We start from the raw sequence: 27,500 nt of genomic DNA, 5'->3' as shown, positions 1-27,500 counted from the left end.
AAAAGAAATACTGAGACAGTCACGTACAGACTATATACACTGCAGTGTATGTATATGGACACCTGCAGATAAGATGCACACCTACACACATGCATATAAGGGGTGAAGCCACACACACACACACACACACACACACACACACACACACACACACACCTTGGCTTGCACAGAGACCTCTGTGGTCTTAGAGGCTCCATGCTGAAAGTGATGTTATTAGAAGTGGCTTAATGGTGCCATATTGTGTCCCTTCTCAGCCACACACACTGAGACACACTCGCACTAAGACACAGACTCGACACACAGTCCGTCCGCTCACCCCGGACCACAGAAACACACTCACTGCAGGGATTCAACAATGTCTCTTTCTGTCCCTCTCGCTCTCCTTTTCTTTATTCATATAACAAGCAGCATACATGTTCATAAGCACAATTATTCCGTGATGCAAATGTGCTAAATTTAGCCAAGTGCCTTACTTTCCAAAGCTGTCCGTGGAATGAGACAAACACAAGAGACTACAACACACAACTAAGACGAAACGCATCATATACATGAACTTATATCAGGGAACAGATCGAAGTGATCAAACTAGAAGGTTTCGCTTTGAAATGAAAAGGCTTGTTACCATTTTAATGCCAGAGTATGACGATGGCACAAGGAGACTTGGCGACTTGGTGACAGATGGCTGGCGTCCTGGACGCCTGAGCGGGCGACTAGACGGCTGGTTAACTGTCTGACTCGTTGCCAAGATCGGTTGGAGATTGGAGAGAATTAACGAGGTGACGCTGACTTGCAAGGTCGCTTCATAGGACTGAAGCCAACGAGTATCTGCCGGTCAGATGAGTGAAAGGGTGACTTGAGAACAACGTGACTGATTCAATGACTGGGTGACGCCGTGACCGACTAGAGGGACTGTTTGACTATAGGTTGAAAATGGACTGACTGGGTGACTTGATGACTTCTTAGTCCTTCAATCAGAAGCTGTGTGGATCGATACCTGGCTCCGCTAGTCCATGACAGTGTGTCCTTGGGCAAGACGCTTAACGCCTCACTGCTCCCGAATGCGGTGCATTCGGTGTGTGTTTAAGTAGAAATGGTTAGATAGCTCTGATGCCATCAGTGTCTGCATGAATGGGTGAATTCGGTGGCCTTGAATGGCCGGTAGACTAAGAGATCAGAAGGCCTGAAGACTTGGTCTCGTCGTGACTTGATGAGCCGGCCTCTCGGTGGCTGACTTGGTGACGAGGTGATGCGATCGTTGGTTCTTTACTTGGTGACTTAGATTAGTGAGGGGTGACTTGATCATGGACTGAGTGACAAGATGAGAGGCCGGTCAACTGTCTGACTTGTTGAAGAGAGGACGAACACGATGACTCCATGACTGTCCAGGTGACTCCATGAATTTTAACAGCTGCTAATCACTGTACGACGCGTTGACTTGGTGACTCATCAGGTGACATATCAGGTGATAACTTGCAGGTTTGTGTCCGTCCGACTCGGCGGGATGAATGAACTTGGTGAAGAAAGAACTAACCGAGTGACTAGGTGACTTGTTAACCAGACAAACTGACCAAACTAGTTGACTCTGGCTGGAAAAGTGTCCTTCCGGCTGGGTAAGTGGTCCACTGAGGTGGATGGAGGTGTTAAAAAAGGCTTGCTGGGTTGGCTGGAAGACGCTGTGATTGGCTGGCTGGTCGCGAGGGGGAAAGATGAAAAGGAAAACAAATTCTAAAACAAAATCAGCTTATTGAAACCAGCAATGAAGCGTTTGCCGGCTGGCTAAGCGACTTCGCCGCCAATCTGGTGTAAAGTCTCGTAATCCAACAGCCATGGATCTCGCTTTGTGTGCCTCTGTCGTGGTGTTTTTTCTACTTCCTCCATCGCCTGCCATACTCATTTATCCATTACCTTGTGTCTGTCTCTCAGTGTACCTCCTCCCTCTTCCATCCCCCAGCATCCTCAGCAGAGCGGTGACCATTTCAAGGCACAATCCATTTCTCTTAAACCCCCCCGATGATCACACAGCTCCTCTTAGTAATGGAACCGGGCCGCCTCGTCAATGGGATTGTATTGGAATACGATAGCGCTGCTGAATGGAGCGCCGGCGCATGGCGGACGGCCCGAGGTAGCACTAAAACTGTCTGCGTGCCGCTCTATGGCCGCGAGAGACACACCACTTTGCTTTTTAACAAGGCCTCAATGGAAAATAATTACTTTTCTGAGGGAGGCTTCCCTCGTCTCCTTCATTCGACATTAAGGCCTCTTCGAGCTGTTAGGGTTCAGGAAAAAAGGAGTCAGAATGATTGTGGTTGTGTCAAATACTGCGGCTGTGAGGCGTAAATGTATTTAAGGCCTCAATGTAGAAGGTTAACCCGTTGAAAACTGTGCAACCAGTTTGGTCTCCAGACCTCTTTTTCCTTGTGTTGAGTCGTTGTAGGAACCCCAAATTAATTCCAATACTTGTGTTTATTGTATGTATTCGTTCAGCAAAGTCTTGGGAAAAAAATCACTTTTAAAAAGATATTTTGATCATAACTATGAACATCCAGCATGATATGAGCCAGATTCCCCAAAAAAGCCTCCTGGAGCGTCAATAAGACACCTTTTTGGAAAGATTAGGACCTAAAGAATCAGAATCTGCAACAAAAACCACAATAAAACAAAGTCTTGTCCTGTTAGGAAGGAGTTTCAGTCAAGAAACTGTGTCAAAAATGGAAGAATTACGTATTTTAAGCCAAAAGATTGTCTGAATGGGGCATGCTGGGACTTAAAATGGGAGCGGGAGGGTTTTCCAGAAGGTTAACCAACACATTGTTCTACATGGATCTCTCCACTTTAAGCACAAATCTGCATAATAACAAAACGCTCAGAGGCTCCTGCTTTTAGCTAAAAGCGGTATTTATCAAACACTTAATCTCTTGTCTCGTTGCATCCGAGCAGCCGGAGGGATTTCAGTTCTTTCCCCTTTTTTTAAAAATAAAAATTGGCAATTTTTTATTTATTTTTTTGCAAAGGGGAGGCAAGTCCACGTCGAGTGCATTGAATGTCTCCGTGTCAGCACCGCAGAGAGCGGGGATGGAGAAAGTGAAAAACATCTACTCTCCGTGTGTGTGTGTGTGTGTGTGTGTGTGTGTGTGTGTGTGTGTGTGTGTGTGTACTTGTTCCATGCTAATTACTGACAGAAAAAACCCCTCTGACTTCCTGTCTCTCCGTTCTGTTTCTTGTTTTTTTCATCCCTCGTCCTCCGTCTCCTCCAAGTTTTCGTCATTCTTTTTTTTCCTCCCCCTCCCACATTTTCTCTCTCCGTCCTCACGCTTGTTATTACACAACACCCAAGGCTTTTCCTTCCCGTACCTCCCTCTCCGTGCCCTTCCTTCTCCTTTTCCTCCGCCGGCCTGTCATGCTGAGGCAGATGTCAACACTACAGGCCGGGGCCCGAATCCCCTCTTTTCTTCTTCTCCACCTCCATCCGTTCCTCCCGTCCCATTTCTCTCTCTCGGTCTGTTATCCTTTCCTTCGTCATCCTCCCACTCCTTTCTCCTGGCTTGACTTTTTTCTCTCTCTCTCTCAATATTTTCTTATTTTATAAAGATCAACTCAACTGAACCTATACGTTTATTTTATTGCCGTCTGCAGGAATGGAAAATACCATAAAAATACAAAACACTTTGCTTTTTGCAATAGATGTGCTCATCTTCCCTCACGCCGTCTCTGTCTCTTTATTTTATCTCATCCCACCTTCTTCCTGTCGAATGACTATGATGGAGGACTTGGAGAGAAGCTTTAATAGTCCACTGGAAATGCATGAGAGGTGCTGAAGCTGTACCAGTTTTACTAAACACTTTTACCAACTTTTAATTTTGTGAATTTCTCTTTCGGTCATTAGAGGAAAGAATCTGCTGACCGAGCGCGTCTGATGCAAAACAATGAAATTATTTAAGAATTTTCTCAAGGAAAGTGTTTGTATTCTCCTCAGATCCAGAAACAGCTTTAAAAAAACAGGATTAGTTTATCTCGTTACTACGTCTTGAAAGTAATCAACAAATCAAATGTTATCATTAAAAAAAAGGAGAAAACAGTCAGTAAATGCAGCTAGTTAAGCTAGCAGTAGCATCGGCTGTTTACATTCATTATTACAGTTTTGGGGGCGTGGCTTTGGATGGAGCCACGCCCCCAAAAGCCACGTCAGTTTCGGCAACTAGATTGTGCAATTGTTGGAGCTATCGCTGCTCGCTACTTTCATTGGAAAAGATTTGGCAGCACTGGGATGTTTTACTTCTTTTCGGTTGGATGATCTTTAACGCTCACCACCTGTAGCTACAAGAAGCACACAATATGAAACGGTGATTAAATATGTATCCGACTCAGAAAGCTCAGTGAGAGGAGAAGAAGAAGAGAGCCTCTTTCACCTCTACGGCAAAGAAACCAGGATAAAAGATCGCTGCCGCCATTTTGACACCGAGGACGGTCAACTTTCTTCATTAGCAGCAATGGTTGCTAATTCAAGTTGACTGCTTTCAAAGTCAACAAACTGACACAAACTCCTCGAATACCTTTAAGATAATCATTCAGAGTTTGTTGTCAGCGCTACATGTCATTGTAGGAAAAATTAGGATTACCATATAGATTGAATTTTGATTGTTTTTACCAATCCCTGAGGGAAATATCTTTAAGCTCTTTCGCTGCTAAATGCTTAGTTAGAGTCACTAGCTGGTGGCTAACTGTTAGCAGCCCACTGGGCAGGTTGCAGTGGATGCACTGGGTTCATCAGAGGGGTTTTATCGCTGAAAATCTCCAGTTTGCTGTGGAACGACGCAGATGAGAGCTGAACCGAAAACATAACGACAAGTGGCATCTTTCACCGTGCAAACTCATTTCAGCAACTTCCGTTCTTTTTTTCATTTTTGTTTCAGCGACAAAAACCCCGCGAGGCCAAAAGAGATGTAGATTATAAAGCCTGTGCCGCCACTGGAAAGCCCAAAATTATTGCCTTAAAATGTCATCGACACAATATGAGAAGTTGAGTGCAGCTGCTTCCCGCCTCGCTGACAGAAAAGACAAATGTGACGGAGAGGCGGCTCATATCGAAGGGCCGCGGACGTCATCGCTCTGCTGCACTCTTTCTTGCAATTTCACAACTTTTCCCCGATTGAAATGAAACTTTTCCCACCGTAACATCATGATTTGGACGTTTTCTACTCGTCCGGCTCGACCTCGGACACACAGCACGCCAACCCGCTCAATGCCTGGACGAGGAACCGACTCGCTAACGCGCACCGGCTAACGCGCACCGGCTAACGCGCACCGGCTAACGCGCACCGAGCCCCTCTCTCTCTCTCGGGATCGGCCAGATGCCCTCTTCCCTCAGATGTAACCTCAGAGAGGAGGCGGCGAGAGTGGAGAGGAGGCGTAATATCCTGGCAGAAGCTCCTCTGTCGTGTTGCCCTCCGGGGGGGAGTGATGGAGGGATGCAACGTTCCACTCTCCTCCTCTCCTTTGGCCAGAGGAGCAAGAGATACTGAAGGAAGAAGAGGGGGAAAAAGAGACATAAGAGGCAAAGGACGTGTGCAGTGTTGGCACACACCCCTTCCATTCCTCTCTCCTCCTGGCAGACAAGCTATCTGACACAACTGATTACTCATCTCATTAAAGTCAGCGCTTAACCTCCGTGCGTGTGTGTGTGTGTGTGCGTGTGTGTGTGTACGAATACCCGCGTCTAATTGCGTGAACATACATGCCGCGTGCCTGCTCATGTCTGACCTCCCGCCTGAGCGTCTGGCCCTCAGTCCACCAAATGCACTCCAGGAAATACTCAACGTTTGTTTTCCCACGCGGCATTTGATCCGACATACGTGGGTTTTTTGGCATTTCCGAGTGCGTTATCATCGCGTGTGCGTGTGTTCATATACGTTATACAGCTCAGCGTGGAAAAACACCTCTGGGCTCGTTGCGTATACGTTCCTGAAAGAAGTGTGCGGCCTCCAGAGGTGTTTGGCCGCGCTACAGTCAGAGAAACGCTCCATGTGAGCGTAAATACGAGGTTGTGTTATCTTCTGTGTGCATGTGAGGAATCAACGATGGCTCGCTGTCAACCGTTACGTGTGAAGGGAGGTCAGAAAAACAGCTGAAGATGCGATGTGTTCTTTGTAATGTGATGTATATAACGGGGTGGGCGACAGCAGCATTCATTAACACGGAGTTACTTCATGCTTCTTCGTAAATTGGGAACAAAACTGTTAAATCAATCCCTGAAACATAACTTTCATATTCACACAAAAATCATCAGCTGTCCCGGTTAAACCACCTAATTTACCACCTCGTAAAGTGATGTTTTTACAAGAGAAATGAAGAATTTCCAAAAATCGAGATTCCATTTTTCAGCTTTTAGAGTCACATTTTCTTTTCACACTTTGGCCTTTTGACACTGGAGTCTCATTATACAGAGAGTGAGATTGTTCTGCAATTTTTGATGTCAAACATGGGGCTGTATCCTATATGCAAGTGCCTTTTAAAAGGTGAATTTAAGAAATTCAAATTGAGAAAATCGACTGAAAATGACCTCAATGTAAAACCAAAACTTTAAGCGAGATAAATCATATTCTGGCATCCTGTCAGCCATTTGTTTTCGCCTTCATGTGTTTGTGCTGATGATGTTTTGCCCTTTAGCTTTGACGCAACGTCTCTGTCTCTCTCCCTCTCATCGTCAGGCAGAAGGTCACGTTTCACCTGCAGCCACGAAAAACATAATAATAATAATAATAATAATAATGATCTCAACCTCGAGACAGAAGCCTCGCGCGCCGCACGTCTGGACGTTTGCGCCTCTTTCTGCACACGCTCTCGAAAAAAAAAAGCTAGCCTTTGATCCCAAGTTCCGGCTAACGTGAACTTCCCTCCCAACAGAAAAGCTCCGGATCGGCACCGTGAGCTGAGGCTAGTGTGTGTTTTTTTAATTTTTTTTTTGGGGACGGGGGGCTCGTGCTGTCACGACGATGTACCCTGATCCCCAGGAAAAAAATCCCCGTGGGTTCTCCCTGTACAATCGTCCGCGCCATCTTTTTTTGCGGCCCAGTCACCGGGAGGCTGTACGTTGACGTGACAGTGCAGATAAAGGGAGGAGACAAATCGCCCCTCTTGTTGGCGGCCGGCGGGGGGAGACGGCGGGTAACGCTCAACGCTCGGCGTTATCGAATCTGACTGCTGGAGCCGGGCGGCGGCGGCGGCGAGGTGGGGGGGGCTGTAAAACACCTGCTAAGTGCACAACCCCGGACTGCATGGCGCTTGATTTGTATGTTCATGCCATGACTGGAGGTCGGGGGGGTTTGACAAAGAGGAGAATGCAAACAAGCAGGAGTGGAATAAATTAATGAAACTGACCTTGTCAAACACACTGTGGGCTGTTTTTAAAAAATGCTGGATTGACTCTTCTGCTGTCACATCGCTTCAACTTGAAACTTAGACGCTCTACACTCTTAACTTTATTAAAGTATACTGAACTCCAAATGACGGACAGCTGACTTCAGGCCTTTGTCCTTTAGGGCCTCTAAGCTAATGCAAGCTACTTTATTGAGTTTCATTTTACCAAAATAGTGATTTCTGAGTGAATTTGTTAGGCGGCTTTCTGTGTACGTCTTGAGCTTTTATTTTGAAAGGTAAGAACGGAAAGACTGGATCTCGTCAGTGTGCCGAGGTTGAAAGGAGTAATAAAATGCGTCGCCTTCGTTCTGTGTTGTTGTTTCAGCGGTCGTCTTGAACTAAATATTTGAGAGTGGATGTCGTGAGTAAATATGTAACTGAATGAATTAGAACAATACAACTCTTTTAGTTACTTGATTAAATGTAAGTAGAAGACAGTCAAGAGTATCAAATGCACACGTTTAACATTTTGAACATTTTGAATATGAATGAAAGCTCAGAAAAATCCACCTTGCTCCCGCCAAACCCACAAACAAATGTTCTGTGTGAAAGTACGACGGATACGTTACGCTCCGGCCACGAGCGTCCCCGAGAGGTCCTCCAGCCGCAGGTTTCACCTCCCAGCCGGAGACATGTGGATGTGGGGGTTCGGGCTCGGTGGCTCCTCCGGGTCCAGGAGGGTTGTTCCTGCGGTGGGAAGAGAGGTAAACTAAGCGAGTCGTTGCTAAAATATGAATTGAGTTTTGCTCTCAGAGAATTCAGCACGAGCGGACGTTTTCTTTTTTTTTTTACGCCATCATTTCTTTATTGATCATCCTTTACCGCTCCGGAGAAGAATATCGACTCCTGAGTTAGCCACTGATTTGTGTAGCTCAACACATACACTGTGTGTGTGTGTGTGTGTGTGTGTGTGTGTGTGTGTGTGTGTGTGTGTGTGTTGTGCATTAGCTATGATTGCATCTCTGTGTGTGTGTGTGTTCCCCTCCCGCATCTCAGATCAACCCACATAAATCATGAATGGGTAAAAGGGGGGAAACAAAGATGGCCGCCGCCACCAAAGCGCATGAGAGCTCAAACGGAGAGACGCCCAAAAACACATCACAGCACACTTTTGTTCAGCCATTTTCCCCCAAAAACACAAGTCAAACTCAGCAGTTCACAAGCGGCGGCACTGTTCCTCCGTTGTTTTTCCTCTCCGGGGGTTTGAAAGGCGTCCGGGTTTAAATATTGGATGAGCGGACGTCAGCGCAACGGCTCCCAGATGTTTGAGGCTGTTTCGGTGGCAGCCGACAACAGCCGCAACGATTTTGGGGATTTTTTGTTGTTGTTGTGATTTCAGATCCTCCATTTTTGAGAATGTAAAACACTTTTCCCGCTCCTGAACGCACACTTCCTGTTTCAGCTTTTTGAACATTTGAAAGGATAAGCGAGCAAACTGTTCCTTTCTTTTTGAATTCGGCGGAGCTCACGGAGAGAGAGGGCTTTTCCAAAATCTCTTTTGTTTTGTTGTTGACAGGGAGATGAAAAATGTGCTCGTTTATTCACTTCCATGCATATTTCAGAAGGTGTAGCAACAGAACGGAGGCAGGAAGGAGGAGGCAGCGACATCGGAGGAGGCGTGATTAGAAAGCCAGCAGAGAGACGAGGGTGACGCCCACACACACACACACACACACACACACACACACACACACACGGTGGCTTCAGAGCAGTGTGCACACCAAACGTGCATATCTGCACATTCCTGTGTCTGCAGACGTGGAGGACTTGGACGTCCAGGACTGTGAGACTCAAATATCTTTTCAAAGTTGGAAGGTAATTATTTGTCTTTAAATATCTTGTGATGTATTTATGAGTGACATGACGGCATTAAAAAATAAAAACAAAAGTAGTTAAGGAGCCGAAGGGAGGAGGTGTGCTCGAAGAAAAAAAATTATTTCAAAGATTTAAATCAGATATTCGGAGAGAATGAAGCAAAACAAATAAATATGATATCCTCTTTAATTCTAATTATTCTCAGGACGGCATCTGAGCCAAAGATACACAAAACTGTCGGGATGAAGGAAGTAGGACCCAAACGCCGAAGAACAGTTCAAAGAATATTTAATTCCAACAAAAAAAGGAAAAGTGTTCTCAAAAAGAGCAGAACAGCAACAGAAAATAAAATAATAAAGATAAAAGTAAAGATAAAAGTAAAGGTACAGGACGAACCGACAAGAGGGAGGTAACGAGCAACAGGTGGACACAATGAACACACAATCAGCAACCAGGTAGACGCACAATCACCAGAGCAGGAAGTGCAGAGACACAGGACTACAAAATAAAACAGGAAACTACAAATCATGACAGAAACCACATCTCATATTAAAAGTCAATATTTGTTCCTGAAGTAATCATAAGGAGCATTTTGGAAAACTCTTCTGGCTGAGAGTGTGTGTGTGTGTGTGTGTGTGTGTGTGTGTGTGTGTGTGTGTGTGTGTGTGTGTGTGTGTGTGTGTGTGTGAGTTGTGCCTTCATTGCATCACATTTTCTTTGTGGAATCTAGGTATTCATAACTCTTTAGTTTTTCCCCGTGTCAGCGTTCTGCTGCACAGCCGAGGGAAGCGGATCCCTTGCAGGCTCGTTCTGCGACGTTTGAAGAGACGTGAGATACGATTGAGCCAGTGCAAGACTTCAGGAATGATTGATGCTTCTAGTTATTGCATGAGCCGTGTGAGGGAAGCAACACGGCGAGTGTGAAGAGCAAAGCAGACCGCGTCATCACTCTGTCGTATGATAGCTTACCAAAAAAAGTTCATTTTTCGGTGTTTTCAGCAACGTGTCAATCCTCACGCGTCACAACGCTTTTGTTGAGTTTTACAGGAAACAGTTCAGGAAACGAGGTTTAGGAAATAAAAGCTCGTGGGCAGGTTTTAAACCATGTTGTGAAAGAGTTATTTAGTTAAGCTGACTCTCTTTCTCTGGTCACATGAGCTGATTTATGTTATTATATAAATTATAGAAGTTATGATATCATGCAACAAGAAATGAAACAGTTGGGAATGAGTGATTTATGTGATGTGTATATATATATATATATATATATATATATATATATATATATATATATATATATATATATATATATATTGCATACAAACATACATTACATTTATTGTATCAATCCAAAAAAAATGGAAAAATAAAAAACGTAATAATTCTTCTCAGGAATTTGTCTGTTTTCCGACATGAAGACGTTTCCACGTTGAGTCCTGGTGAGCGCAGCGTGGCGTCCGTCTTAAATATCACCGTAATGCCACATCCTGTTTGAAATATTCCAGCTCTTCCTCTTCCAGGTCTTCATCAGTGACCTGCGTTAAAGGAGCTCTGCAAAGACTCTGAAGCTCTTCTTTCATCCTGCAGGACGAATAAACCTCTTCCTCTCCTCCTCAGACACAGCGGGCATGTCCAAACGTCTTCTGTGCATTCATACGCCACATGCACTATTGATAAGACTGTGCTGCATGCACGTGTCCATGCTTACTCCTCTGTGTGTGTGTGTGTGTGTGTGTGTGTGTGTGTGTGTGTGTCAGCGGTGGGTCGAATCAGCATGGCTGGTGTCTCGTGTGGGTGGACAGGCAGACAGCACCCTGCTTTCAACCTGACAGCCACTATGCACAGAGGCAGAGAGAGGAAGAGGAAGATGAGGAGAGAGAGAGAAGAGGAGCAATGTGATCTCAGAATACTACAATACTACAATACTACAATACTACAATACTACAATACTCTGGCCGTCAGTCCTTCATGTCTGAAGGCTTCACTTCCCTGTTTATTGGGTTGATCTGCTGACTTTAAGCTGCACGTGTTCCTGCTGGCGTCTGCGTTCGTCCACCTGCTGATGAAGGTGCTGACCATGAACCACGACGTCACACGGTGGAATCTTTTAGAACCTTTTGTTGCAGCTCATTTCCTTTCTGTCTTTAACAAAAACGAGCCCATGTAGAGCAGCATGTCCAATTTAAAGCTGCTCTTCTGCCCGCTTTACTTTACATGGTCGTCCATCCGGCAATGAGACTCCTCATGGGTCACTCATGCAACAGTGGACCATAACAAGTTGCTGAAAATATTATTAAATATACAAGTTGTGTCTTGAATATTGACGTTGTGATAGGAACTATCGTTATAATCTACGTTGTGCTGGGACGCATTTAGTGGTGACGACGTGCAGCCGTAGAGGAGCTTAGTACTTGATAAAAGACTTAAGTCAAAGTGACAAATCATTTCTCAAGTATTATTGTTTTCCCAGTGGACTGAATATTGACACTCAAACAGTTTATTGTGTAACGTGAACGCCAACTTGTTCCGTGTGTTGAAACGTGTTTCAAACAGTTGGTTGATGACGTGTTGGCAGAGGAACGTTGAAGAGTAAATCCGTCCAGGGCGTCGGGTATTTAAAGGAGGGAGTGATGAAGGGTATGAAAAAAGGATTTTTTTGCCGTGAAGTGTAAATAATAAGAAGAAAGTGTAAAGAATAAAACATGGCACAACATGAGCCGAACGCGTTCCTCAACGCTCCGATCGCAGCGTCGAGAAGCTCGTTGACTTCTGATCCGTTTCACTCGACGAGGAGACGGCGACCAACGATGAAATAACGGTCGTCAAGAAAGAAGCAGATGCTATTTTCATGAGACTTTTTTTTTTTTTTTTTTTTTTTGGAAACGGCGCAAAAAAAAAAAAAGCGATTGTCGATCTCTCCGAGTGCATCATGAGTTTGACCTCTGGAGGTCAAACGGGGAGGAGGAGGCGAGATGGCACGAGTTCACGGAGAGAGAGACAGACTGAGAGAGTGGGAGGGAAAGAGAGAGAGAGAGGGAGAGGGAGAGGGAGGGAGAGAGAGAGAGAGAGGGAGAGGGAGAGAGAGGGAGAGAGAGAGAGAGAGGGAGAGGGAGAGAGAGGGAGAGAGAGAGAGAGAGAGGCGTTCTGCCTTGACAGCCCATATTGTCTCATCCTGATCCCAGCTCGGCTCTGATTGATGGCATAATTACAATATGGATATGAGATATTTACATGAGGCCGCCACCATCATTCACAGCCACAGACTTTTTTAACTGAACACACGAGAGCTTCACATGAAGTTGGCAAAGGAATATTGTAAATACTGTACCGGCTGTTTACCTCCGGCGGGAGTCGCTCTCTCCGTTTTCTGAACCAAACAGCGTGAGCGTCATGCAATCAGAGGATGATTTACCGTATGATCCAAAGAGATGATTTTGTAAAGCGAGCAGGAGACGAGCGGCGGTGACATTCTCCCATGTGACAAAGGCCTCGGGTCACGTCCAGACAGAAAAGATCGAGGTCTTGATTTGCCTTTTTTTTTCTTCCTCTGTTCATAACAACCGTGCGTTTATGAAATTACACGGTGCCACAGATTGTTTTTGACCCGCCAGGACGCGAAAAAGGCCGTCGCGCGACGAAAGAGAGAGAGCGAAGAATGTCAAACCGCCAAATGTCAGCGTCATGGCGAGAGGTCGGCCATGTTTATTCCTACGGACTCGGACGGGTCCGCTGTGTCGCCGGCGAAGAAGAGCAGAAACCTCATCAGAAGTCATTTATGTCACTTTGCATTCGATAGACACACACACACACACACACACACACACACACACACACACACACACACACACACACAATGAGTCACTCCTCAGGATGCGCCGCCGCGTCGTGCTGAACGCTGACGTCCGTCTCCGGCCGGGAGGTCGCGCTTTTCTCGGAGAAGCCAATTAACTTTTTGGTTGTCGGTTCACTTTCCGAGGCGCACCGCTGCGACGGCGGGCAAAGACAGCGCCGCGACGGCGCCGCATGTCTGTGCAGAGATCAGGTGACACTCCAGGTCGTCTACGTGGACGCGTGTAAACCGTGTAAAGTGAAAACAAAGACGTCACCGAGGTGCCTTTGTCTTTTCAGATTGACCCAAAACTCCACAAGAGTTTCAAAAGTTGTTTGCTCACAGACCAAAGTCAGGCTTTTACCTTTTTACTAGTACTTTTATACACATTTTTATTCCATTTGCATGTTTAATATTTTTCTTACGGTTTCATTTCTGTTCTGTTTATTTCTATTACTTGATTTTTTTAATCTATATTTACTTGAGCAGTGCTGCTGTAATCCTGTAATTTCCCCACTGAGGGACTAATAAAGGATTATCTTATTTTACCGCTTATCTTTTATAATATCTGCATCATGATGTCGTTATTTCAGCGCCCTTTTAATCCGTTTAATGCAATAAAATCGCAGCCAAACCCGTTTACTTCCAGTCCAGACGTCCATCAAGCCGACTGTCTCTTGCTTCCTGTTATGTTTTAATGTTCACGATGAAGGTGACTCGCTCTTCCTCACAACTCTTTAAATACCTCACGCTTGGCTAGTTGCCGGACGTTTCAGCTAGCTCGAGCTAACTGGGCGAGGTCGTCCATACGACCGGCGTGCGGGGCCGACGTCTTCGAGGCTTGTTTTCCGCTCGCGGGTCGTCGAGTCGACGTCGGCCATTTTTCTTTTCGTTAGCCAAACTGAGTGGTTTTGCTACCCGGACGCAACTCGTCCTGTGAGGACGGAAGTTTATTTTGAAAGGACGAGCGGACGGACGGGCCTGAAAACGCAAAGCTGGAGGTGGAACGAGGCTCGGCAATGCATGATGTCAATGGCCGCCCTCACAAAGACAGAATGTGTGCACATGTATGTGCACACGTGTGTACGCACACACACACACACGATAACGGAGTTTAATCGATTCGTCGGAGCCACTGCTGAACAAACAGCGTCCCAACGTCTCCACCTCATTCCTCATCCGTCCATTTCCCCTTTTCACGTCTCTTTTGGGGGGTTTTCTTGCCTCTTGCCTCTTCCCTCGCCTCCCTCTCCTCTTGGCTTCCTCCTCGACCGGCGCTCTCTGGACGTGACGGCAGACGCCGCCGAGCGTCTCATCGGCGGCGGTGTTGCTTTCTGCAGAAACCTCCCACACCTGCTAAACGGTGCCAGTGAACAGCGTCGCGGTGAGAAATCGGGGGATCCGCTGGGAGCAATTACATCATCCGCTGAACAGGTGGCGCTGCATTTATTAGCACACACACACACACACACACACACACACACACACACACACACACACACACACACACACTCGTGTCGACAAACTTGTATCTCCACGACATCCGGAAGAAGCACCGGAGCAGACGCTTGCTTTTCCCGTTTTCTGCTTTTCCCAATAATATTTTAAATAGTGATGTTCCTCATAAACACCTTTGTTCCGCTTCCCCCAGTGCGAGTAATTTGTAAATATTTATACAAATGTATTAAGAGGCGTCCATTTTGTTTTTCCTGTGGCAGAACCCACAGGAGACCCGTCCTGTGGCTCGGCTGCTCCGGCTCCACCGGCTCGCCGTTAACATCCAAGAGAAGTTTCACCCGAGCCGCCTCGCTTTTGTTTTTTTGTTTTAATACATAAATTCGAGGGCAACCGTCAGTTTGAATTGATTCAACCGCGTTGAACTCGTGACACTCGCGCAAATTATTCTCTAATGTAAATTACGAAAGTCGCAGCAGGCACAGCTTGAAATTTAAAAGATTATCCAACTATTAACTTCTAGCCTCCGGCACGCCGCTGCAGAACATCGTATGCAGAAATACTAAATAAATAAAACAAAGCAGACACGAATAAATCCTTCACTCGGATGAACACATCAGTCATCCGCTTGTCAATAACCCAGCGACGTGTCCGCTGCTGCTTTTATGGATTATCATCTCAGGTTTTTATTTAACGTAGCACATGTCAGGGTCAATATAATCTGCATTGCTGTGTGTTTAACCTCAGTAGAAATTATAAATAATCATCCACAGCATGACTATCCTTTCAGTGTTTCTTTCTGTGTGGTATTCATATACAGATAAATATATCATATACATATTATTTGATTTAAATGCTTGTAATATTGGTCTATTTTTCCCCTTCTTGTGTTAACAACAATCCAGTCTACTCAACCTTCACTTACTTATTTGTGAGAAGATGCTTTATTTATTGCCATAAAACATATTTCACTAATAAAGAACATCTTGCTCCTGTTTGGAGACTCTGGGAATAAAATATCCTGAATTCTGCATCCGGATGTCTCAACTAATCTTTTGCTATCAAAGAGGAATATTTGAGCTGAGAACGAGGAACACGCCGATGTGACAACAGCAAACACATCCAATCTACAGTTTTAAAGTCCACAATCTAAAGAGTTTATAAAGGAATTTTACAAACTCTTTAATTATCTTAAACGCAGCTAAATGAATACAATTAAAATGGAAGAAGACGTCAACATGAGCGATGGATTAAATGCCTTTAAAGTGTAAATGTCAAAGCTTGTAAAGAGTTATTTGCCTTTGTGTTTGGGCCATAACAGCTTTTATGATGTCGTGGTTATGATGTGTTTACAGCTTGTAAGCTTCCTCCTAAGTGGCACAAAACGAAAAAAGAAAGAAGGAATCAATGCAGCTTCAAAACCTTTTATGAAGATCTTTATTTCATTTTCATCTCAACATGAAGTTACGGAGAGAAATGCAGTGATTTGCAGAGTGATGATTATATATTTAATATATGTCTAATGGACAACACTTGTGAGACTGTCAAATGCAGCAACATTTTAAAATGAAACTCTATTCTCTCTAATAATAGAAGACCAGATGAAAATGATTATTATTATTATAGAGCAGCGCGTCCAAAGCAGAAGTCGATTGCTGGCAGACGTGGTTTTATCTGGAGGGACACCAAGCTGCAAACAAATCGACAGCACCTGTTGGACGCGTGGGGCCTCGCACAAGGTCAGAATGTGAGGCAAACACAAGGCGAGACACACAAAGACACAAAAAACCTGGCAAGAAGAAGAATAAACAGCGTGTTTCCCAACAATCCATTCCTCACGGGTACTCCAATCCATTCAGCAAAGATCCAGCAATCAATCAGCTCGTGAGTCATATTCATGCATTGACCAGGCGGCCCGACGCACCTGACCGTGAAGTACACACAGCTATACAATACTTTTTAACCACACACACCGCTCACACGCGTCTTTACCCGTTTGAACAGCCGCTCTTTGTCTCTTTGTTTTTTTATCCTCTGCAGCAGAGTCCAGAGCTTCTGGTTTTAATGCTTCTGGATGCGACTGCTGCCGATCTTTTGTTTCAACGTCTGCAATATCGAAGTTGATGAAGGACGTCCGGACTGTAATGTGAAATATTCACGCGAGTAAATTACATGTAAAGTCCTGCAGAATTCAACATGGCTGCCGGTCCGCCTGAAGCAGCGCTGGAAGCGGCTTCATCCAGACTCTCGTCCTGGAGGAGTCAGAGCTGTGAGAGACTACGAGAATATTATGAACCCAGACACGGAGCGCTGGACGTTCACACGTTTGAGGTGTTTACACAACAAGTAACGCAGAAATAGTTGTTAATGTTCTTATGGTCGATAGCGGGAAAGAAAACTGTTTTACAGGAACGTGACCGGGTCAGTTTAGGTTAGCTAGTGAGGCTACGTGCTGCTAGCTACAGGAACGTGACCGGGTCAGTTTAGGTTAGCTAGTGAGGCTATGTGCTGCTGGCTACAGGAACGTGACCAGGTCAGTTTAGGTTAGCTAGTGAGGCTATGTGCTGCTAGCTACAGGAACGTGACCGGGTCAGTTTAGGTTAGCTAGTGAGGCTATGTGCTGCTAACTACAGGAACGTGACCGGGTCAGTTTAGGTTAGCTAGTGAGGCTATGTGCTGCTAGCTACAGGAACGTGACCGGGTCAGTTTAGGTTAGCTAGTGAGGCTATGTGCTGCTAACTACAGGAACGTGACCGGGTCAGTTTAGGTTAGCTAGTGAAGCTATGTGCTGCTAGCTACAGGAATGTGACCGGGTCAGTTTAGGTTAGCTAGCGAAGCTATGTGCTGCTAGCTACAGGAACGTGACCGGGTCAGTTTAGGTTAGCTAGTGAGGCTATGTGCTGCTAACTTGGGGTAACGTAGCTGCGCCGCATTTCGCACCGCGAATGGTTACGAAAAAGCAAATTAACCACAAGAAGTCGAGCGAGTAAATCCAGGCGAAGAAGCTTTGGGAAAGTTCGCGAGTGTTTTGGTGTGAACGCACTTTTATCAAGTCAAACATCCCGACGGTGACGAGTAAAAGGGTCATTTTAAAATATACAGCTGTCAGGACATTGAAGCGAACGAGCAGACCGGAGGAAAAGGGACCAGATCTCCCCGGACCGTTCAAGACCCATGAAGGGTCGGAAACCTCCCGCCGTCAAACACAACAGACTGCCGGTGGGTAATGGAGTGTGGGAAATGTTTTCTTGGCTCACTGTGGAGCCGATTAGCGGTCGTGCTTCACTGTGCACTCTGCAAGTCCTCAAACAATATCGCTGACCAGGTGGGTCCTGCTTTCTGGCCCCGGTCCGCTTTGAACCGTTCTAATTGGAAACTTCCAGCCGGTCGACCCGCCAGCGTCCGAGAGATGTCACGGCGGCGCTTTTATTCAATACTGCAAGTGGCACAATGGACAGTGCCGCGCAATTACATGCTTTTTACATCACTACACTAGGCGGCTATTTATCTTCGTCTTATAAAGACAACCGTAAGTAATAGTTTTATTTTAATTTCTTTGACTAAATCTGTGGGGACAACGGTGCAAGTATACCTGTGATTCAAAGTATGACCTGAGAGATATGCAGGGAATGAGTAGCGTGATTTTTAAAGGAGTTTTTGTCCACATCCTGGTGCACAGTGTGTTTTGGGGGTAAACGCTGGCTCATTGGAGCAGAGGTTCTTCACAGCAGGTCCCTTCTCCTTTTGCATCTCGTGCAGAAGCATGTCAGCCAAGTGACGTGTGCGAATACGACCGCGAAGATCAGAGGGCAGTTTACCAGGAGGCCAAAAATGACGTCCGACATTCGTTGAATATCAACGCATGCTCATTACGTCCATGACGCCGAGTCCCATCTAACCACTAGTGACACCGCTCTGCAGCCCTGAACTCTGAGCCTGTTTCTATGGCAAGAGAAGTCACCGACATGATACCTCCTTCATTTCATAAAAAAATAAATACACTAACTGGGGCCGGCAGCTGCCTGGAGGGAGATCGTCAGGAGAGAGTAGAAGTCTGAAGTAAATATCTTAACAGAAAAATGTGTCTTTTCTGTTTAAAAAGAGCAAGCGTCGGATGATAACAAGCAAAAACTCCCCCATTGCTCAAGGCAGACAGCCGGCGTATTGGCATTTTTTTCCTTTTCGAAAACTATTTATATTTATAAAACATATTCAAATTTAGAACATTCATTACCAGCCCTAATACTAGTGGTTATGTAATGTTAGCCAAACTCTACACCCATGTTTTTTAATAGGATGAAGACCCTGCTTCAGTGAAATGAAAGGTTTTCTAAAAAAAAAAAATGCAGAAAACACTACCGCTTGTGTCCACAGGGACCGCCAAAAATCAACAAACCAAATGAAAGTTCCTTGGAGCAGAGTTTTGTAAAATCATCCGCTCATGCGGGTGGAAAGAGTGATCTGTGACTGATGCGATCCCACCTGGGGGTCCTCAGGTGCTCCAGCATGTGTGGTCCTGCTGGACTGAAGCCGGATCCATCGGCCCATTCGCCCCGCTGCAAGTTTGGGGAAAGCCTGCTCGGTGCTGAATCTGCTGCTCGTACCAGCGCAGATGTTCCCGTACTTATTTTGTGAGAGTCTGGTTGCTGCTTGTGCAAGATTTTAATCAAGGTGCTCGCAGTAGGAGAGGCGTGCATAACTGCACGGGGCTCGGCGAGCGCGCCGCATCTCTCAAATTAGGGACGGCAGATGGGAACGGTCGTACCTTTCACGGCTCGTTTTGCTGCATTCGGATGGATGTAGGGACTTTATTCCACTGAATTGTACGCTGTGAGCATTTGTGAGTGGCAGATGGCGGGCGGAAAAAATCTCTGCCAGGGCGAACCCAGCACAGGCTGCTGTTCTTTTATACCTCCACACCACCGCCATCGGGGGATGGAAGCGGGGTCGTAATCTGAGACGGGGAAGCAAACGGCTGCTCGTATAGATTCCCTCCAAACTGGGGTTGATTATACGAACATCATGCCCTTTTAATTACAATACGGCTACGCAATTACGCTTAATTCAATAAGGTTTTCACATCATTAACATGGGTTCTGCTCCACTCGTGTAATTGCTTCATAATGGCATAATCACACGCGCTGTGCGCTCGTGCACATGGCCGATAACGCCATTTCTGGATCAAAATGTTGTTTTTAGCCATTTTTGGTCGGCCTCAAAAAGATCCTTCTACGCTCTTGAGGATTTCCACAGTGCAACCTTCCACAATTTCTCTCCTCAATTCATCAGATTTAGTCTCGAGAAAGATATGTTTTGAATCTTCGAGATGAGCAGCTAATTAGCCGTAGCTTTCCTTCACATCTGGGCTCAACAGACAAACTGCAGCCCTGGAGCCGGTCCGGTGGAGAATCCTCTGATTTGATGGAGGACACTTGCGTGGGATTGAAGGAGGACCTCTGGAACAAGAGGACGTCAGAAATAGAAAGAAGTCCAATCGTGCTTTTGGTGGATCGCCACAGAAATATGTCCTGAAACCCCCTTTTTAATTTAACAATTCCTTGTCATCAGATCGTCGTGGAAGCTTTTATATGCAGTAAACATGGCTGACTGATTAAACCTGAGCGCTCCACATTAAGCTGGACATCAAGGAGGCGGGACGCCGGCCACGCAGAGATTAAAAGGACACGCATCAAATCTTTCATAATGATGACGAGGCGGCTTATGTTTCCATGTAAAACAGACGGCCTCTGTAACCAAAACAGCGTGACTCATGCAGTCGGGGAGAGACAGATAGTGTGACAGAATATGGCTGCAGGCCGTCTTTAATATTGGATGTGTGGCTGAAGCGGCCTAATGGCTTAACACTGGTCTGTTTGGGACGGGAATAGCTCGCTATCAGTGTGTGTGTGTGCTTGTGTGTGGGGATTTCTTGGTATCTGTGTGTGTGTGTGTGTGTGTGTGTGTGTGTGTGTGTGTGTGTTCTAGCATGTCTGCAAGTGTTTGACTCAGAATTAAACCAGTAGCTGAAATTGTTTGTAATTGTCGTTTGAACTTTTAACCGCGAGGAAATCTCTCAAAGCTTCAACGTCGGGGACGACGTGTTGGACACGTGACATGCTCACGCCCGAATATCGGTGCATTTTGTGTCTGCACAGCTCCACCTGTCCGAGTGTGTGTCATGACGCGTGAGTTACACACACGAGGACCCTGCTGACATCGCTGTGCTCTGGTGTCTGGGTTTCATTATCAGAGACAGACAGCAAAGAGGAGAGGATGAAAGATATGGAGGGAGGGGTCTAATAGTGTTTGTTCTGTCCTCTCTGTGTGTGTGTGTGTGTGTGTGTGTGTGTGTGTGTGTGTGTGTGTGTGTGTGTGTGTGTGCACTGAACCCACTCACATACCCTTTTATCCAAAACTGACGTCCTCTTTTTTTGCTCTGTATAATTATTACGAAGGTTGTTAGAGTTTAATTTAAACACCCGAAAATACCCTCACCCTCAAAATACACACACACACACATACACTGAACAAACACATGCAGGATACACACACACACACACACACACGCCCTGACACTCTGTTTCCATGCTTGCATTGGCAGTGGATCAAACATCAAACGAGCTGCCGTCTTAGCGAGCGTGGCGGTGTTCATCTGTTGGAAAAGTGGCGCGAGGAGGGCTGACCTTGGTGTGTGTGTGTGTGTGTGTGTGTGTGTGTGTGTGTGTGTGTGTGTGTGTGTGTGTGTGTGTGTGTGTGTGTGTGTGTGTGTTGGGCATGAGGCCGTGCAGAAGGGGCCGACGTCGGGGGCGAGATAAAGAGCGAGCCCGGCGTCTGGTGGTGCTGCATGTGAGCGCGAGCGCCCGAGGAAGACCGCGGCTCCACCGGCGAGAAGGGGAGTTCAATGTGCGTGGGAAATCCTAAGTGTGTTTGCGTCAGCGGTGAGGGAACTGTGTAGTATCTCAAGGTGAAGGTGAATGAGGCAGAATGTTCCAGGGTCACCTGAAGTGAACCTTCACTCTCCAGCAGAAGGTGACTGAATAAATCCTCCACTCGCACCGCGCAGACCTTCAAGCGTTCATGTGCATAGCGATGCTGCATTAGCATAAACGTTTATCGCAGGTCCTGAAGGTGGAGATGTAACAGCTGTGCTCATAATCAATACTGCTTGTATAAAATCCTGCCCTTGATGGTTTTTGTATGAGTAAAATAGGCTATTTATCTTCCTAATGCTCAGAAAACTGTAGGTTATTGATAAAAGAAGGAAAAAGACACCAATTCAATCAATAACACAATTGATTCTGTGATTGTGTGTATGGTCCAGGGGGATTATAGGCCTGAATATTAAATTAAAAAGGTGCCCTGAAGAGTTTTTAGCTTCTTTTTTTTACATGATGAACTTCAATGCTACCTCTATACATATGTGGAATATTTCTATAATATTTCTCCACAAAAAAACTGGATATTTTAGTGTCACATAGCTTAACACCGTTACACCGTCACAGCGTTATAACACTTTAGCTAGCTCGTTAGCACTCTTGATGTGCCGCACCACATGCTACGTAGTTAGCCAGATGTGCTAACGTCTACAGATTGTGTAAGAGCAAACACACACTCATTATATTTCTTTTCTTTTTTGATTAACATATGTACGCAGCAAAGCTATACTTTTGCTCACTATTTGGACAAGTTAGCGGCTAAATACCATAGCTATCTTTATATTGCAGCTTTAGCACATCATGCTAACAAACGTGTCTGTGGTTTAGATTCGTATGATAAACCTCTCCCCCTGAACCTCTTTGCTTTCTGTCACTGTTGGCTGCAGAATGCAAGAACACACACACACACACTCTCTCACACATACACACACACACACACACACACACACACAAAGACACTACACGCAGCCTTTAGCGGTAGCATTAGGCCTCGTTGTTCCAGACTAAAAGGTTCAGATGAAACCACCTCGTACCCTCTTCTTTCTCTTCACTGCTCGGCCGCCGTGTGTTTTGTTTGCCTCTCATGTTTTTAGCATTCAGTCTTTCATCACATCTTATTTAAGGAAAGCTGAATTCACCTGACAGAAGATGCAGATAACTTCATGCTTTTAGGGGGGGAAATATACATTTCCTCACAAAATGTCCTATTTCTAGGTGTCTAGGTCTGAGGATACGAGGTGCTTGATGCTCCTCTTGGATGTTTCCAGAAGGACTCGGTCAACGCCGTTTCCCACGTGTGACTGACTCGCGCCGCTTGTCAGACGGCCTGCACCGCGTCGTCTTTCTCCTGCGGCCGACGGCTCCATTTAGCTTCCTGCGCTACGGCGTAGCGAGACCGCGGCTTGCTACACACACACACACACACACACACACACACACACACACACACACACACACACACACACACACACACACACAAACACACAAAACCCGTCTGCAGCCGCCATCGTCACTTTATTGTCTCTTGTATGAAAAACACAACTGCTGGCATCGCGAATCTTGTTCTTCTATCTCTACCTGGTTAGCTGTGTGTGTGTGTGTGTGTGTGTGTGTGTGTGTGTGTGTTTGTACACAGGATGCATGAGAAAATCTGATTGTGTTCTATCAATGTGATTTCACATGGCTGGCTCAGAGACAGTGTGTGTGTGTGTGTGTGTGTGTGTGTGTGTGTGTGTGTGTGTGTGTGTGTGTGCCCCAAAGCTTCTGCGGCCTTTGTTTTCACAGCCTGCGGTCAAATCTAATTTAGTTCCTGTATTTTGAATTCAATCAGTTTGAAGGAAAAAAAAAAAAAAAGGTGTTTTCATAACCTCACCAAACCTGCGCTTCGGATCAATATTAATGCTTTTTTATTTCCCGCTGTTCTCGCTGACATCGGTGTAATAAAGTGTTTGGTTTTTCCACCTTATTGCACAGCGTATGGGCTCACACGCAACACAATTCGGGATTGTTTGTTTTCCTTCGTAGCTTCTGAACACACGCCGTCCAAACGAGACTGAAACACAACGTGGAGCGCGCTGCGTTGTGTTTCTTCTCCGCTTTGCCCCAATGGAGAAAAAAACACACAAATAAAACAGTCTTCAGAGTATTCATTGTAAATATCAGCACGTGTGAGCTGAGTTGGGTTGACAGAGGAGATGTTGGTGCTGAAAGGCTGATCATGACCAGAGAGGACGATCAGCAGGGTGTCATGGCCGCCGACAGCAACGCCACTAAAACCAACGCTTTCCTCTTTGTTTTTGGAACATTGTGTTAAGTTTTTTTTAACTAGTTTGAGTCCTCCATGACATCCAAATACACAAACACGATAAAACAAACAGCAAATAATGAAAAACGGTGGCGTTCAGTGCCGTAGTCTCAATACGAGAACTCTAACCCTTCTGTAAGTTACAAGCACAACCATCCACACACATCCCTGCACAGCGTACCCGTACGCTCCCTCCTACATGTACACACTTCCACGTACACACTCCACCAGGAGGGCTCAACACTATAAAGCTCATGCTTTTCTACCGTCGTCTACTGGATAATATTCCACAGTGTGTGTTCGCCGTCTGTCGAGCCGACGGCAGCCAGAGCGCATCGGGTCATTCTGGGGGCGTTTCCCACGAGTGGCAGCTCTCACTCGATGGCAGGTATAGCTGGAAGATAAAAGCTCTCTTTTCACTCCACTTCCGCTCCACAAGGCTAACGTGCATTCAGGGAAAATGGATAAAAACCCACCTCGGCCGGGCGGCACCGACGGGGATTGTTTTAGTTTGAAACCAGAGTCTGGACCAAGTTAGTTGAAGCGTCTGGCGTCACAATGTGCTTACACTCCATCAGCATCGCTAACGCTCCTCCCTCTCTTGTGTCCAAAAGGTGCCAATGGAGACGAGAGAGATGAAGGCTGTGTCCCTCCTCTTCCTCCTCCTCCTCGCCTCGGGGGCCTGCGACGACGTCAAGTACATCTCCAAGAGGAACTCAGGTAGGACGAACCGCCTCGGTGTCGTAGAGGAAACCAGCTGGAAGCTTCGCGGCCTTTGTCTGTTCTTATTTTATTATCTCTTACCGATATCCTCTTGGTTGTTTTGCTTCACCGTCGTGCTCTTCCGTTGCAAAACACTCTGCGGCCTCCCCTCCAACACGACGATAAGGTGTCTCGTCTTGTCTCCCTCTCCTCGCTATCATGGACTGTAGAGCACATGACCTCTCTTCTCTCCCATCATCTCTGCGGTCCGGCCTGCCGCGGGTATCTCTCACCTCGATGCAGCGAGGTGCAGCGAGGTGCATCTGTGCTTTGCTCCATCTGTCTCTTTCTCCCTCCTCCCCCATTAAAACCTCCCGCCGAGGCTGTGCAGCCGCCGGCCCGTCTGCTGTGTCGGCAGACCGCTGACGGCCTTTTGTTCTGGAGTCGATTTGTTGTGTCGATCTCGACGCTTTGGCGGTTAGCGTTAGGCTATCGGCTACGGGGCTACGTGGGTGGAGTAAGTGTGCGGCGTCGAGGTGAGCGACGCGTCCTCGCGTTGTTTACAGCTGAAGTGGAGCGTCTGTAATGACAAACATTACCGACAGCGCTGGTAATGTATCGCCGTGAAGCCAAGTGTCAAGAAAACACAGAAAATGACTTACCGCCTTTGAGCAAACTCAGGACATCTAATTACACCGATCCAGTTAGAATTGATTCCCCCTGTAATGTAATCCCGTCTCACTATTTTTTGCTTGCTTGTAAGCGGCAGCGTCTGTCCCGCTGGTTCAATCGACGGCGTAACAATCCTGTAAAGATCCTTTTCGTAATTGCGCGCGCGGCATCGCAGGATGACGTCACGGAGCCGAGCCTGGAACCGCCTGAAAATGTTATTTTCTACGAAAGATCTGATCGCGTGCGAACAACGGGGAGCACAATTTAGACGTTGACTGGTTTGAGGTGGGCGGGGCTTCTCCTGAGCACCAATCAGGATTCAGCAACACTTGAATCAGAGTCTTGGACACTTTTGTTTGTTTATTCTTAAGGGAAAAGTTTAGCATTTTGAACAGAAAAACCGGTTTTATAGTTTGTGGCGAGAGTTAGCTGAGAAGGTTGTCGATCTTAGTAGTTACTATGAAGCTACCAGCAGCACCCCGCTAGCTTAGCTTAGCATGACAACTGGTTTAAACGGTTACTTTCAAACAGAGAAGTGTAGATTTTTACTTTTGGGTTTAGTACAAAAGAAATAAACAGGACACAATATGTTATCTATAAAGTTTAATTCATATTTAATATGTATTCAGTTACCTGCGGACAAAACCCGGCTATCCGTTTCCCCCTGTTTCTGTGCTATGTATGCTAAGCTAACAAGCATATTCATAAGACATACTTACTGAGCAGACATGAACCAATCTTCTCATCTGAAAGTGAATAAACACATCCCTAAAAAGCTTTACCTTTAATAAATAATCTTTCATGTGCGTGTTATTATTTCTGTTGTGAATATTTAATTTTACAGACAATATAAATGGGTCTTCATTGCAAAAGATCCAAGAGGGAGCACATGAAGCTTGTGTGTACCGGCACTCATATCACATCTCCTGTAAGACTCAGTGCAGGTAGGACGAGGACAGGTGTAGACGAGGAGGTCAAAGGTCACGCTCGTCCCTGCAGCCGGCAGAGATTTAGCGACGCGCTAGAGAGGAACTTTCCAACAATGTCTTCCGGGCCGTCCCGACGCCCACACACATCCTCGCCGCTCGTATTGTGTTGCACAACTTCAGAGCGGTGATTCATCCTCTAATCACACGAGAGACAAAAGGCGACGAGCGACGCACAATTTGCCGCATTGTGTCGCGGCAAATCCGTCTTTTGTGAAGCTCGGGTTTCACCGTGCTGCCTCATCTGTTTCTCTCTCTCTCTCTCTCTCTCTCTCTCTCTCTCTCTCTCTCTCTCTCTCTCTCCCTCTGTGTGTGTGTGGGCGAGCCGGTGGGAGTTTTTGTTTGCTATTTGCTATTATGTAGTACGCTGGCAGGCATACCTGCATGTGTGAATATCATGTCAAATTGGACAGTGTGTGTGTGTGTGTGGGCGCTGTATATGTCCAGGTTTACAGGCTTCAGTGTATGCTCACTGAATGTGTGTGTGTGTGTGTGTGTGTGCGTGTGTGTGTGTGTGTGTGTGTGTGTGTGTGTGTGGGAGAGAGGTGTGCACAGAGCAATTATGTGATCAGAGCAGAGCCAAGCGGACATTTATGTGGGCGACCGCTACAGTCGGCCAAAGATAGGCTGATAGATCTCTTCTCTCCCTCAATGCTTGTGTGTGTGTGTGTGTGTGTGTGTGTGTGTGTGTGTGTGTGTGTGTGTGTGTGTGTGTGTGTGTGTGTGTGTGTGTGTGTCGCTGGACACCATATGGATAGGAACTACCATTTCCTTTTGTTGGTTTCCCCGCTGTGCTTTGATGTTTCACCCGCTGCAGCAAAAAAAAAGTGGACAAATCGCGATGAGACATTTTATACAGATCAACACTAACACGACAAATAAGCGCGAGGACAAAAAACAACACAATGACAAGGTGCTGTTAGGGTTTGGTGGACATCTTTCCTCCAGCTGAGCGCCGAGCACCTCGGCTGCAGGCGGAGGCCTCGTCATGAAGGATGCATCTTACAACTTGTGAGCGCGCACACAAGCAGCTCGCAGCGTGCAACGCAACAGGAAGCAACGCAACAGGGAGCAACGCAACAGGGAGCAACGCAACAGGAAGCAACGCAACAGGAAGCAACGCAACATGCGCAGGTGCATGCATAATGCAGCCGGCGACACATCCTCCTGCAGCGGCTCGCGTAAAAAGTTTCTCCTCGACTTTTGCACGTTTTCCGCGTGTCAATGTCTTTGTCACGTGTCTTCGACCTCTGACCTCTGACCTCTGACCTTTGACCTCTGACCTTTGACCTGGATAATTAAGGAGAACGGAAGTTTAGCGGCACATCCTCCTCCTCATCCTCCCTCCTCTTCATCTCAACTCTTCATCTCTCCTCTTCATCCCTCCT

At 46.3% G+C, this 27,500-nt stretch overlaps 1 protein-coding gene across 1 annotated transcript in view; it reads left to right on the top strand.

The window, feature by feature from the left end:
* LOC137779312 (X-linked interleukin-1 receptor accessory protein-like 2) overlaps positions 1-27,500 on the top strand; it is a gene marked incomplete at its 3' end in the record, with an annotated part of 242,124 nt that overhangs the window by 21,821 nt on the left and 192,803 nt on the right. The window contains exon 2 of the mRNA XM_068566951.1: positions 24,367-24,472. Within this exon, the coding sequence (XP_068423052.1) occupies positions 24,373-24,472 (100 nt within the window). The remainder of the gene's footprint in view (positions 1-24,366; positions 24,473-27,500) is intronic.

The sequence above is a fragment of the Clinocottus analis genome, unplaced genomic scaffold (assembly GCF_023055335.1).
Source record: "Clinocottus analis isolate CAN_PGR_092001 unplaced genomic scaffold, fCliAna1.0.p SCAF_71, whole genome shotgun sequence".
Classification (NCBI taxonomy): Eukaryota; Metazoa; Chordata; class Actinopteri; order Perciformes; family Cottidae; genus Clinocottus; species Clinocottus analis.
Note: the sequence above shows the minus strand (reverse complement) of the source record. Positions and strands in the feature narration are given on the sequence as shown.